Consider the following 14,293-nt stretch of genomic DNA (forward strand, 5'->3'; position numbering starts at 1 on the left):
TCAACATGAAAGTTCACAATACTTGCTGCAACAACACCGGTGAGTGCGTGACCACGTCGGTGGCACATCAAGGGCACTCGTGAGTTCGTTGACCACATCGGTGGTTCAACGCGAAAGCACTCAGGTCACGCAGCGACCCCGGAGAGTGAATCGACCACGGCAGTTGGTACAGCACGAAAGCACTCGTGGCTCGCTGCGTAACAGCTGCAGAGTGCTCTAAATTTTAATTGATCTCGCTGAGGTATTTCAAGTCAACTGCTTTTACGTGATTCATCGATCTCGCTGACGGTTTTAAGCTTATCGTTTTACGGTATGTATGATTGACTCTTAATATGTCGTATATTGGGTATGCCTTTTATCTTCCAGAAGCAGTATAGATCCTTGTCCACTTCTTCTACGCGGGTATGTATGGTCTCATTACCTCCTTTCGCTATTCTATTTTTGGGGTCGGCTCCGCCCCTGCCAGTCCCGGCAGGACATGCCGAGTTATCACCTATTTCCGGCGTAGGCCTACGTCCTCTCTTTTGGGGAAGGCTCCGCCCCTGCTAGTCCTGGCAGGATACGCCGAGTCCGCACGTCACCCTGGATCAGTGACGGGGCTCATGCCAAAGATTTACCATGCAAAATATTCCCATGTCGTTATTTAAATAAATCCTGTTCATACTTATCAGTGATCGAGTCTTCATGGGAGAAATGTTAAGCTTGCTGGTAGTTCTACCAGGAGGACTCAAATCACGCGCGGCTGGCCGCCAATCACCAATCACCAGCTACCAATCACCTGCCTACACCTGCTCTATAAAGAGTAGTCTAACATATGTCTTTGCTGCTCAGGTCTTCGTTCAACGCACCTCCATCCACCCCACCACCACCAGGTCGGCCTCAGTCTACTTGTCCAGGGGAAGGCTCCGCCCCTGCTAGTCCTGGCAGGATACGCCGAGTCCGCACGTCACCCTGGATCAGTGACGGGGCTCATGCCAAAGATTTACCATGCAAAATATTCCCATGTCGTTATTTAAATAAATCCTGTTCATACTTATCAGTGATCGAGTCTTCATGGGAGAACAAATACAATTCTAGCATAAGATTTTGTGTTCTTAAAGATCCCATGCCATTCTATTTTATGGATGCTTTATTATAGGTATTAGTGGGCCTCAAACACAGTATTCAAAGACGTCCCCGAAATTCAGCCGTGGTGCAGAGTTACAGTCACTCCGAAACAGTCGCACATTGAGCTTCCCCCAAACGCGCTGTTTCGGTGGGCGTATCAAGGCAGGTCAAGGAGGGGGGTGGGGGTGTGGCCCTGAGCAGCTTGTAGCCACAGTACCATGCGCTCTGTATACGGTGGGCGTGTCAAGGCAGGTCAAGGAGGGGGGTGGGGGTGTGGCCCTGAGCAGCTTGTAGCCACTGACAGTACCATGCGCTCTGTTTACGGTGGATGTATCGCAATGGCTCGTAGAAACCCATATTATACATAGATATCTATATCATATAATATATAATATATATTATCACCTGGCCCTGAGCAGCTTGTAGCCACGGTACCATGCGCTCTGTTTACGGTGGATGTATCGCAATGGCTCTTAGAAACCCATATTATACATAGATATCTATATCATATAATATATAATATATATTATCACGGCCAAAAGCTGTGTGAGCCTCCAGACGATACGTTATTATGAATCTCAAACGACCGCGTTTGATGTGGAAGTGGAAGAACCAGAGACGTCGGAGAACCCGACGAAGTCCTTTGTGATTCATTATATCGTCTGGACGCGCACACAGCTTTTGGCCGTGATAATATGTATTATTTGATATAGATATCTATGTATTATATGATATCATTTAGATATAGAGCTCCAGGACTGTAACGCAAGTGTTGTACACTTCCTTGTTATTTGGATAACCGTTCTGCTGTTGGTGTGATGGCGCATAACACGTCGGACTCTCGTCTCTGGTATTTCTACAACGAGACTCGTAGTGGGGGTTATCTCAGCCATGGTTGAGAATGAATTGGGGGAAAGGAACTTTGGCTTTGACTCCCTGAAGTAGGCTACATGAACCACGACATGGAGGAGAAAGGGATTGTCGGCCGCGAATGTATCCCGCTTGAGCCCTGCTTCCCGCCGCCTCGGCATCGGTCAGCACTAATCACCGCCTCCTGAAGCCGAGGCGGTGGTCCATCGGCAGCGAGGCTCCGGCGGGAGACGACCGCGGTCAACAATCCCTTTCTCCTCCATGTCGTGGTTCATGACTTCAGGGAGTCAAAGCCAAAGTTCCTTTCCCCCAATTCATTCTCAACCATGGCTGAGATAACCCCCACTACGAGTCTAGTTGTAGAAATACCATAGACGAGAGTCCGACGTGTTATGCGCCATCACACCAACAGCAGAACGGTTATCCAAATAACAAGGAAGTGTACCTACAACACTTGCGTTACAGTCCTGGAGCTCTATATCTAAATAATATAATACATAGAAATCTGTATCATTTAATGCATATTATGACGGCCAAAAGCTGTGTGCGACTCCAGACGATATTATGAATCTCAAACAACTGCGTCGGAGAACCAACGTCTCTGGTTCCACTTTCACATCAACCTGAAGTCGACTGAACCGCGCGCTGCCTGCTGCCGGCTGCCCGCTGCCGGGCGATGGTGCCTCGCGGCAACCAGCGGCAATTCGCAGTTCATGTACTTCAGCGAGTCAAAGCCAAAGTTCCTTTCCCCCAATTCCTTCTCAACCATGGCTGAGATAACCCCCAATACGAGTCTCGTTGGAGAAATACCAGAGACGAGAGTCCGACGTGTTATGCGCCATCACACCAACAGCAGAATGGTTATCCAAATAACAAGGAAGTGTACAACACTTGCGTTACAGTCCTGGAGCTCTATATCTAAATAATATCATATAATACATAGATATCTATATCAAATAATACATATTATCACGGCCAAAAGCTGTGTGCACGTCCAGACGATATAATGAATCACAAAGGTCTTCGTCGGGTTCTCCGACGTCTCTGGTTCTTCCACTTCCACATCAATCTGTAGACAGAACCGTGCGCTGCCTGCTGCCTGCTGCCGGCGCGAGGCACCACCGCCCGGCTGCCCGCTGCCGGGCGGTGGTGCTTCGCGGCGGTGGTGCCTCGCGGCAACCGGCGGCAGGCAGCATGTCGCAGTTCATGTAGTTCGATGTCGTTCTGCCATTGCATTCAAAATTCTGTAACTAGCCTGTTACTACGAACTTAGCAACTACCGTACACGTATTAGCATTTAGCACTAGCTCAATCACGACTCCTTCAGAATTCTTGTGGGTGGTTACGAACCAACCAAGTGGGCAGGGCCATGAATAATAATTTGACAACGCTACGTCACAGTGTCACCTTATCCAGATCGGCTAATTTCTTCTGCCTTTTTCCTTTCATTGCCCATTGCATTCAGCAGACAAACTGCATAGATTCCAAACTTACCACAGCTCACAAACTTATTCAGACCTATGATATTTAACAAACAATAGGAAAAATGTGATTTTAATGGCATGGGCTCTTTAAAGTGCTTGGAAATTAAGTGCAAGATGCAAAGGATTGCATCATCAGTACTGCATTCCTGCTTACACGCAAACTGGTACACGTCTAACTTTTGGCTCGACATCCTTCATGAGCAGTGAAAACAAATTTTTCAAAACATTTCATAACAATCGAAGTGAAGGCCAAGGGACGGAAATCATTGTTTACTGTGGCACAGGGCTTTTTAGGCACTGGAGTTATAATTGACTTCTTTCACAGTGCTGGAACTGTGTGAATGTTTAGTGACTGAATATTGGACACCATGCTGTTGTTAGTTCCTCTGCACAGCTTTTGAGCAAAAAAAGATGGCAGGCCGTCAGGGCCTGCGGCCTTGCCCGTACGTACTCTACTAAAGAGATGGCGGATGCTGTCCGGGTTGACTTCGAGGCAGCAGGTGTCATCAGTGTCGTGCAGGGACTGCAAAACCCTGTCATACTCCTGAGAGAAGTTTTGACGGTCGAATCTCAGGTAAAAGTCATTCAGCTTGTTTGATTTTTGGTGCTCGTCCAGGGTGATTATTTGTTTCTTTGCAGGGTTCATATTAGTGACTGTCAAACATACCTCCATGATGCTCCGTATGAGAATGCTGAGGATGTAGGTTCGTAGCAACGCCCCCCTAAGGTGGATACGCCCTTTCTCTCCTCTTGCTCCTCCTACTCCTCCATCCTGCTCTCCCTTTACATTCCTCTCTCCTCCTTTCTGTCCTCCTCCTGGGTCATCCTCTCTGCCTCCACCCTCCTCTTGGATCTCCGCCTCTCTGCTCCTCCTCTTCTCCTCGCAGCGTACGATGTGCATGGCATGGCCCATGTAGATGAGACTGGGCGTGGACACAAACACGATCTGGAGAACCTGGTGGTGAGGGACACGTTGAGGTAAGACGACATCAAAATGGTCACCTTGAAGCAAGGCTAATTATCAAGAAGCATGTTTGGACGTATTGGTTGAAATTTGTCATTCAGCAATCAATAAATATATAATTCGATAAATGAAGAAAATATTCTGATTCCTGTGTGGCTGTTGCCGGCCTGTAATAAGACTGTTCTTCCAAATATCCTACTCTTTCTTCAAGGAAGACTCCTACTCTAAATGTAATCAATAGGAGGCCGTAACATTAAGGCATTCTTTTTTCTAGCCATCATAAAATTATTACATTAAGGCATTCTATTGATGGATCCTGGTCTAAAGTCTTGAATCAGATTCAATTTTCCTCTATAGGTTAAGGCAGTGGTTCTCAAACTATGGCACGCGTACCCAGCGTTCACGCTAGACTTTTTCTTGGGCGGACAAATGTCCAACACTATTCCAGAATATCGGACATTTGGAATATCTTCCGGACGTTATTCACTAATAATTAAATACCGTATTTTCCGGACTATAAGTCGCGTTTTTTTTGTAGTTTGGCTTGCCCTGCGACTTATATTTCGAAGCGACTTATATGCCAAAATTGTGCGTACATAATCTTCGGCCGCAAGATGGCACCGTCATTCATTAGGCCTACAACTGAACGCTGCAAGCCTACTGCACCACCGAATAAATTATATTCTCGTCGTCATCGTCCTCAATGTCCTCCGGTTCAACCAAAGCTACCCCAGCCTTAGCTGCAATGTTGTGCAACATAGCTGTCACACATATCACAGCGCATGACTTGGCCGGCGAAAACTGGAGCCCTCCGCTGGACTTGTGAAGGCATCTAGCGCAAGTTGCGCAACTTCCACCTCCCGATCGTGCGCTCAGGTTTAGGACCGCGGCGCATACGCGTCCGGTGGAATCCCGGTGTCACTGAATTCGGTATACTCTCAGAACTACGAGTGGGACCGACACACCTATATTCCTATTGCAATTTTATTCAGTCTCTCCAGACTAAACGTTATTGTTTAAATGTTTAAAAATAGATGCGACTTATACACCGATGCGACGTATATATGTTTTTTTCCTCGTCATGGAGCATTTTTTGACTGATGCGACTAATACTCGGGAGCGACGTATAGTCCGGAAAATACGGTAATCACCAAAAGTCCACATTTAAACGACAAACGACACAAACTAAGATGTTTCAATAAATGCCATTTATTAAATTAGCCTAGGCAAAAAAACATAACAGCCATTCTCGGCAAAAATGGTAAACGGGTAAAAAATTATTCATTCGATAATTGCAATTCTTGCAGGCTACTTTTGGCGCAACTTCATGGCATGGAAGTGCTCCGCTGCTCGGTTGCCCAGTTGAGTCTTTCAACCCCGGCCCAAGGCTCGATATGCGCATCAGCCTCATCTTTTCCCCAGATAGGCGGTTTCTGATAGATGTTTTAATCCTGTTTTGGAGAGAAAAGGCTCGTTCCGCAGGAACACTGGACACGGGGATTGTACTGGCGATTTTGGCCAGCTTTGCCCAGTCGGGAAAGATTTGTGCGTTCACACCAAACGCGACGGGGCGACAAGATCGAACTTCTTTCTTTTTTTTCTCGGACATGCGGGCCGTTTACATTTTATTATACCGGCCATGCGTGCGTGCAATCGGCCAATGTCCGGCTATAGCCGGCTAACGTGAACACTGCGCGTACCACTGGTACGCAATCAACGCGCTTTCTATTGTTTTTTAGACATATCAAATTACTAGTATGAATGAAAACCAATTTAACCATGAGACCATTAAAATGTAGGTTAAAATAAGTTTGGCATTTTGTTTTTGGCATCAGCTGGTTTTATATAAGGGTTTTGCTGCTTGCAAACACCCATGATTAGGCCACAAGCTATACTGACGGCAAGATATAAGCGCTTAAATGACGAAGTGTTACACCCTTGGCTCAAAACGAGAACTATTGGAAGAGAAATGCGGCGACAGGAGGAGAATTCTTCGGGCAGTACTCTAAAATCTGTGACAGTGAACCGAGCACAGGTAGTATTTGGTGATATTCTTAGAAATTAATCCATGAAACCATCGCATCTCAAACGTCATCTTACAACAAAACACGAGTGCTGAAAGAAAAACTGTTGATTTTTCCTAAATATACATGTTGGATTGTCCAAAGTCCACGATTAAGAACAACATCATTGCACGCCTTGTCTCGCTCAGACAACAGTTCCGCGATTACTACTCAGTGACGGCCAAAGCGAATGATGAGAAACCCATTCAGCATCGAAACCTCTGAAATGGACTGCATTTATATAGCGCTTTTCTAACCATTGGCCACTCAAAGCGCTTTACAATATTGCCTCACATTCACCATTCACGCACACATTCACACACCGACGGCGGAGTCAACCATGCAAGGCGACAGCCAGCTCGTCGGGAGCTAACAGTCAGGGTTAGGTGCCTTGCTCAAGGACACCTCGACACTCAGCTAGGAGGAGCCGGGGATCGAACCAGCAACCTTCAGGATACCAGCCAACCCGCTCTACCTCCTGAGCTACTGTTGCCCTGAGCTACTGTTGCCCTATTACTGTCGCCCTGAGCTACTGTCGCCCTTGAGCTACTGTCGCCCTATGAAATGCCAGAGGACTTCACTGTTGGTTAGCAGGAGATTTTAACTGAATTATCATGCGACGATGCATTGAAGTCTGCTTCAGAAGGTGGTCGTTGTTGTACTTTTAGAACAGCAACAAAGCGGATATTAGGACTACGCTGTGTTGCTTCCTCCTTTCTTTTGAAAACCCATAGACATATTCCTCCCAGGTCTCTTGTTCTTTTGTGTTTTTCAGTAAGAGACTTTATGTGTTTATGTTTGGAATAAACATGCCTTTTTGGCTTTCCCCTTGAAATTGTGTCCTGTTTGGGAGGAGGTGGTTCACTCACCGCGCCGGGTTGGCACATATGGTGGAGAATGCGGGCAACTGGGCCACGCTACAGACTATTTTTGAGTAGATGCCAGGACCCCAATACAGCAGCAGCATGCTCCAAGATAAAGAGGCCAGCGGGAGCAGACATCTAGCTACGGACCCCACAAGTAGGGCCTTGAGTTTGAGCGTTGGTTGGTGCAGAATAGGGTCCCGCGAAGGACCCAGTCCGGTCCCGCGGAGGACCCGGTCCAGTTCAGCTGAGGACCCGGTCTGGTCCAGAAGAGGACCTGGTTCAGTGGAGGACCCGGCCAAGCTGAGGAACCGGTCCAGTCTAGCGGAGGAACCAACCTGGTCCAGCGGAGATCCCTGTCCAGCCATGACACTTGGCACTGGCCGCCCAGAGGCAACCCGATGCTTGGTCAAAGGGTGGAGGAGTGTGGCAACCCGGCTCCAGGACAGCGCCCTTGGAAGCCCAGGGGACGGGTTGTAGAGGAAGTATACCACCCATTTCCCCAAGATGGTGCCATTAAGGACATTTGAGCTGCTACATATTAAGGAGATGCGGAGCACCTGAGGAGCAGGGAGAGAAGCAGGGCTGAAATAGCCTGCTTCTCCACTCATTCAGGGCTCTCCTAGCCATGTGGTTCGTGTACAGAGACCGGTCCTTGTGGGTGACGGGATTCCACCCACGAGGGATAGGACCGTCGATTCCTCCCAGGTTTTTCATTCTTTTGTGTTTTTCAGTAAGAGACTTTGTGTTATGCTAGGAATAAACGTGCCTTTTTGGCTTATCCCCTTGAAATCGTATCCTGTTTGGGAGGAGGCACTTTGTAAATGTTGTCATTTGCTGTGTGTGTGCATTTCAGTTCTAGTACTACCACTTTGTACAGCTGACTACCACAATAAATGATATTACTTTTAAGAATAAATGTGTCTCCTGCTTGAACTGTGCATAGCTGAATCTTTTTGTTATATTGCTAAACATCTGTCATAACGGTGGTACTTGGGGGGACACATTTTCTCAGGTGATATGCGATATAAAAAGTTTGAGAAACAATCGGTTAAGGCATTCTATTGATTGATCCTGGTCCAAAGTCTTAATCTGATCAAATTGAAGCTGACCCAAACCGGTCGTAGAGAGCGACAGTTCCTTGAGCAAGAGAGCGTAAGCTCGAACTGACAAAAAGCCAGCTCCTAAATGAAAACCAAGTGGGATATCTACAGTGCAAAGGGATTAGCTACACCATGCACCATACCCAGTATCTGATATGCGCTATTGGGAAGGCCCGGTCGTAGCAGACGTTTTCACAGCCGGGCTGGATGGTGTCACAGGTGAAGTCCTCTTGTTCGTCTCCCCAGGAAGACTCGGCCGCAGTGCCCAGGACGAGGATTCGGAAGATGAACAGAATGGTCAGCCACACCTGGAGCAGAACGGAGGAAACACAACGTCAGCCACACCTGATCAACATGGAGGAAACAACGGTAACCCTAACGCTGGCGCCACATAAGGAAAAACAACAGTAACCCTAACCCTGGAGCCACATGAGGAAACACAATGGTCAGTCAACACAACCCTAACCCTAGAGCCACATGGAGTGGCCTGAGAGGGGAGGACTTTGTTTGCAGCATTTGAATAATACAGCAGCACGGGAAGGATGAGACGGAAGCCCGAGTTTAGCAGCCGGCTGAAGTTCTGCACCTCATACACTGCTCGACAACGCAATTGCCTTTAATAACACCAGCATGTTGCAAACTAAAACACATGCAACCTCTCAACGACACTAACACTTTCAGTAATGGTGCAATGAATACAACAGGGGTACTCAAGTAGAAATGATGAGGGGCCACAATTTTTTTTTTCAGTGACTCAAGGGGCCGGTCGGTATACGTGTGACTGAGGCCGATATATGCTCTGTTTTAGACGTAACGCGTAAGCACGTAAGATACATAACCCCCCCTTGCGCGGTAAAATATCCCCCCTTACGTGCTTAAGTGCGTCGGCCAAAATTCCTGACTATGCGACTAAAACACTACGGCCCTACGCAGCTCGCAAAGACTGTGATTGGCCAGCTAACCACTGACAGGTTTTACAGCATAATAGCGCCGGTTTTACAGCATAATAGCGCCATTTTTAAAAGGCTGTGACAGAAGCGAATGAAGAATTTTGAAGAAGGAGAAGAAGAAAACACAAGAACGAATTATGATAATTATAAATATAAACAAGCCAGCGATTTCCACTTCCACGCCCACAGATTCGTTCGTTGCTCCCCCTACTGTTCTGGCGGAGAATCCCCTTGCAACACGCGCAATCCTTAAGGAACCTTAAAGGAACCGTAAATCAAAACTTGTCTAAAACAAGTCCCTTGTGTAAATTACGTGCTTACGTCTCTGCGTCTAAAACGACCCTAAATCGGCCTTGACTGCTGCTGAGATGGACTGTCTGCCTCGAATTTGGGAGGGCTGGAGCGGTCTGTGGGCTGGAGTGCTATCTGTTTATCGTTGCAACCCCCAGCCTCGTATTGAGATCGCGGGGCGTGGTTTCAAAATAAGAGCGCCCAGCACGATTTTTTATTTTTATTTTATTTTTTATAATTAAAAAAACTTTTCAAAACAGCTCGAGGGCCATTAATAGACACCCCGCGGGCCACAAAAGGCCCGCGGGCCGCTACTTGAGTATGACTGGAATACAACATGAGCACAACAGTCGCAAATACACCAAAACATTGATAAACCCCAACCTACGAACCCTGGTTTCCCAAAAACAAATGACCCAGGAGGGCCCTGAAACGTTCCAAACCCCTTGAACAGTAGAACCCCCAGAATCCTTAGCGAACCGGCATCAACGCCCGTGGTCGCTTCAATACAACATCTAATTCTAGGCAACCAGGGGCCCGTTTCAGAAAGCAGGTTCAACAAACTCTAAGTTAAAACCTTAACTCTAGGTTGACCAACTCTGAGCTGTAAAACTCTGAATTTTCGGTTTCAGAACAGAGCCCTGTTTCAGGTAGCTGGTTTTGAGGCAACCCCGCAACCGAGAGTTAGTTGCTGCGGCAACATACGCCGTGGGTCTAACCTGCTCGGGAGGTGGTTAGACCTACTCTGAGTTTGTTGTCTATAAGGCTGAAGGCAGCTCTCCGACAGAAGGAAGTGTTAGAAATGGCATGTCATTTTCTACAAGAGCCTGTGGACGTAGAGGCTGCGATCCTCAGAAGGAATCTCCGTGAGGAACGATTATTAAGACCCCGGTTGGATATACTTTATTTTCCTGATAATTTTCTTCACTAGCGCTATCGTTTTTCAGCGCAATCTATCATTTATTTAGACCACCTTCTCAGCCCCCATGTTAACTGTCAAACGCACCGGGGACATGCTTTAAGTTTATTTTTTAATTTTTTATCGCAATTAACGCATGTGCAGAATGATCCGCCCCGTACATCCCACCCGCTCTGTAGGCCTACTACAGTCACTTCAACGTTGTGGCTTTCCCATGATCAGAGTAGCTGACTAACCACGGACCTATAACTGCTGCAAGTCAAGAAACTCATTTTAAGAATGCAAGGCAGAAAAGACCCTGGTACTGCTTTTAACCAGATGCTGTTCTTCTCTACATGCACATGCTCAGCATAATCGTCTGCATTGTTCACTGAAGTAAAACCCTTTGAGTAAACTGTTCAACAAAATAACTTGTCCCACCACAGCCCGTGTTCTAATAAAGACAATCTACTTATTATGAGGATTTTTTTATTTCCTGAAAGCACAAAAAAAAAAAGTCATTTATATTGGGTATGTTTTTAGAGCAGGGAACATTATCCCAGTTTGCACCTCACCCACCTATAACTTATGTTCCAAAATTTGGATCTCCAAAGCATCCTTTTGCATCTTTTGAATTGTTACAATTGCATGGAGGTTGTTGAGGGCATCTGGTTCAAGTAGGGCGCTATCAGTAACTGGAAGAAGATGATTAGACAGTGCAATTATTGAGCCAGAATATTGCCCCATCTAATTTGCAACGCGCTGGGTTGCGTGTACATATTTAATTATTTTGAATAACCAACCCCTTATACTGTAAAGGCACTTCTATCCTGGGGGGTGGGGGGGATCAGAGGTGCTCCCCCCAGGGATGCCCTCAGCCACAGGACGCATACTCTGTTGGGTGAGGGCCATCTCCTCAGCCTCTGTGAGGGCTGCAGGTGGTGGACCTCCTCCAGTCTGCCGGGTCTCTGCATTTTTTCGATTTGCTAACATGGAGTAAAATGTTACCCTAATATTCAGTAAGCGCTATTTTGAAGACAGATATATATTTATAATGCATTTTGCCTAGGTGTAGCCTTCTAATATATCTAAATCCTATTAAATATTGGCAGTGTTGGGGTGGCTGGGTAATATAGGCTACTACTTACATTTACTGCTTAAATATAGTATACAAATATATAATACATGTTGAACATAGCTGTTCAATTAGGTAGAGCAGGCAAAACAGCACAATTGATTTGATTTCAATGAAACATTAGTTTACCTGTTTAAACTATATTTTTGTACTTCATTTGCTGCCAAGTCCTCGTGGGGCAACTCGGGGTTGCGTAAATTGACACACACACACACACACACACACACACACACACACACACACACACACACACACACACACACACACACACACACACACACACACACACACACACATACACACACACACACACAATTTACATATTGAATAAGTGGAAGATATTAAACTTTCCTCTTATTTTATTTTTTATTTGACTCACGCATTGACTTGTTCAGCTATTTCCTGCCAAGCTCTCTCTCGCGCTCTCGCTGCCGCGGCGGTATTGCTTTTTTTTGTTAAAATGAGTAACTGCTCGGCATACACGTTCATTAGAATTTCCAATTCCGTGGGGGAAAAGTAAGTGGATCTACGCTTTTGGTCCATGTTTGATCATGTTATCAGAGATCCATTGATGATGGCTCTTCATAGTCAACAGGCACGCCCCCAACCCAGAGTATACTCAGGGTTGATTAACCCAACGCTGATCACCTGTTCTGAAACCGAAAACCCAGAGTTGCTTTTCAACCCTGAACTCTGAGTCAACCAACTCAGAGCGCAGGATTAAACTCAGAGTATGTTAAACCAGCTACCTGAAACAGGCCTCAGGTGATAACGCTTAGTTCAATCAACTCTGAGTCAAGGTAACTCTGAGTGAAGCTTGTGCATGAGGATATAAAAAGCCCTCATCAATGGAACACAGATAACATGATTCACCATGGCAACAAGTACTAACAAGCCTCGATCCTCCTACTTCTCCCCAGCGGAGTTGCAAATCTTAATGACTGCATATGCAGAAACTAGCATATCTTTTTACTAAAAAGCAATACTATGGCAGCAGCCAAAAAGCGGGAGCTCGCGTGGAAAAAAATAGCTGACCGAGTCAGAGTATTTGAGAAAAAGAAAATGTTTTCTCTTGAATGTTCCACTTATTCAACAATTATATTCCATATGTGTGTTTGTGCGCACAGGTGCAACCCAACAGGCCCCAAACGGACTTGGCTGCAACTAAAAATGAAATATAAAAATGTAGTTCAAACAGATAAGGTATAATTTAAGTACAAGCAATTGTGATGTTGTTTAGCCTGCCCTCATTAAACAGCATTTAGTGGCTGCATTCAACATGTGATAGATATATTTAAGTAATTAGGGAAATCTGCTAAACAAAGAAAAATCCCAACACTGCCAGTATTTAATATTGTCTATATGAAAGCAACACCTAAATGCCTTTTATACATACAAGTCTCCAAATTTGTGTTTTCTGGTTATCTTAAAATTTGACCTCCATTATAGCCAACAGAAAAAAGGCAGAGTCAGTTAGAAATGATTGAAGCATATCATGTCTCTAACAGCTCTTCCATCTCGTGCATCAGCAGGGGGGTCAGGATTATTATCTGGATCATTGGGGGAAAGAGTAGGACATTGTTCTCCTCTAATAGTGGCAATGTTGTGGAGAACCAAACATGCCACTATAATGTCACAAGCCCTTTCTGGGGTGACCCTGAGCCTTCGAAGGCACTGGAACCGGGCCTTGAGCATGCCGATGGTCATCTCCACTCTGGCTCGTGTCCTGCAGTGAGCCAAGTTGTAGTGTTGCTGTGGGCAAGGGTCAGGGTCAGGGTAAGGGGTCAGCAGATAGCGCTGGCAGGGGTACCCTCTGTCTCCGAGTAGATAACCATCAAACTCTCCTATGATAATACAAGATGCACTTTATTGTTTCAGTTGTAATAGGAGGAAACAAAATATTGATCATAGGATATAACTATATACTGGATATATAAACTATATATATAAACTCACCACGGGCAAATCTGGCACTCAGTGTAGACTCACGAAACATTCGTGAGTCACACAGGCCACTTCGCTTCCACATTATTTATCATGTGGGCTGCGTCACATATGATCTTCACAGTGGAGAACAGTAAATAGCTGTATAGTGAAGCATATTTCATTTGGAATGTTAAAGGCTACTATTTAGGCCTACCTGTACATTAATGCTGTGGACAGATTTCCTATTCACATAATCTCCTTCATTTATTGAAGGAGCTATGATAGGAATGTGAGTGCCATCTATGCAGCCAATCACACCTGGAAACCCTAAAATATAATTGACTGATTAGTGCTTCAAGTCTCAAAGCTTTATAACATAAATGAATTACTGCTTAGACTGATACCTGCAATTCTGTGGAACTCTTCTTTGAGAAGTCTGGTGGGTCTGTGACTTGGGAACACTACAAACGTGCATAGTAGCCGTTTCAGTGCAAGTGTCACATTTCGGACAGCCCGACAGACAGTTGCCTTGGACACATGCTCTGCATCACCGACGTTATACAAAAAACTAAACGAAGTGCAATACAAAGAATTTGCTCGGAACTGAGAGCGTGTCCACGATGTGTCATGTGAGCGATG

At 45.8% G+C, this 14,293-nt stretch overlaps 1 protein-coding gene across 6 annotated transcripts in view; it reads right to left on the reverse strand.

Annotated features, from left to right (window-relative positions):
• Nucleotides 1-14,293, reverse strand: part of LOC130404827 (gap junction alpha-5 protein-like) — a 100,846-nt gene that overhangs the window by 14,886 nt on the left and 71,667 nt on the right. For all 6 annotated transcript variants that reach the window (XM_056609749.1, XM_056609753.1, XM_056609748.1 and 3 more), the window contains 2 exons: nucleotides 8,598-8,762; nucleotides 4,129-4,416 (listed from right to left, as the gene is read on the reverse strand). In XM_056609749.1, the coding sequence (XP_056465724.1) occupies nucleotides 4,129-4,416; nucleotides 8,598-8,762 (453 nt within the window). The remainder of the gene's footprint in view (nucleotides 1-4,128; nucleotides 4,417-8,597; nucleotides 8,763-14,293) is intronic.

This window comes from Gadus chalcogrammus, chromosome 15 (genome assembly GCF_026213295.1).
Source record: "Gadus chalcogrammus isolate NIFS_2021 chromosome 15, NIFS_Gcha_1.0, whole genome shotgun sequence".
Lineage (NCBI taxonomy): Eukaryota > Metazoa > Chordata > Actinopteri > Gadiformes > Gadidae > Gadus > Gadus chalcogrammus.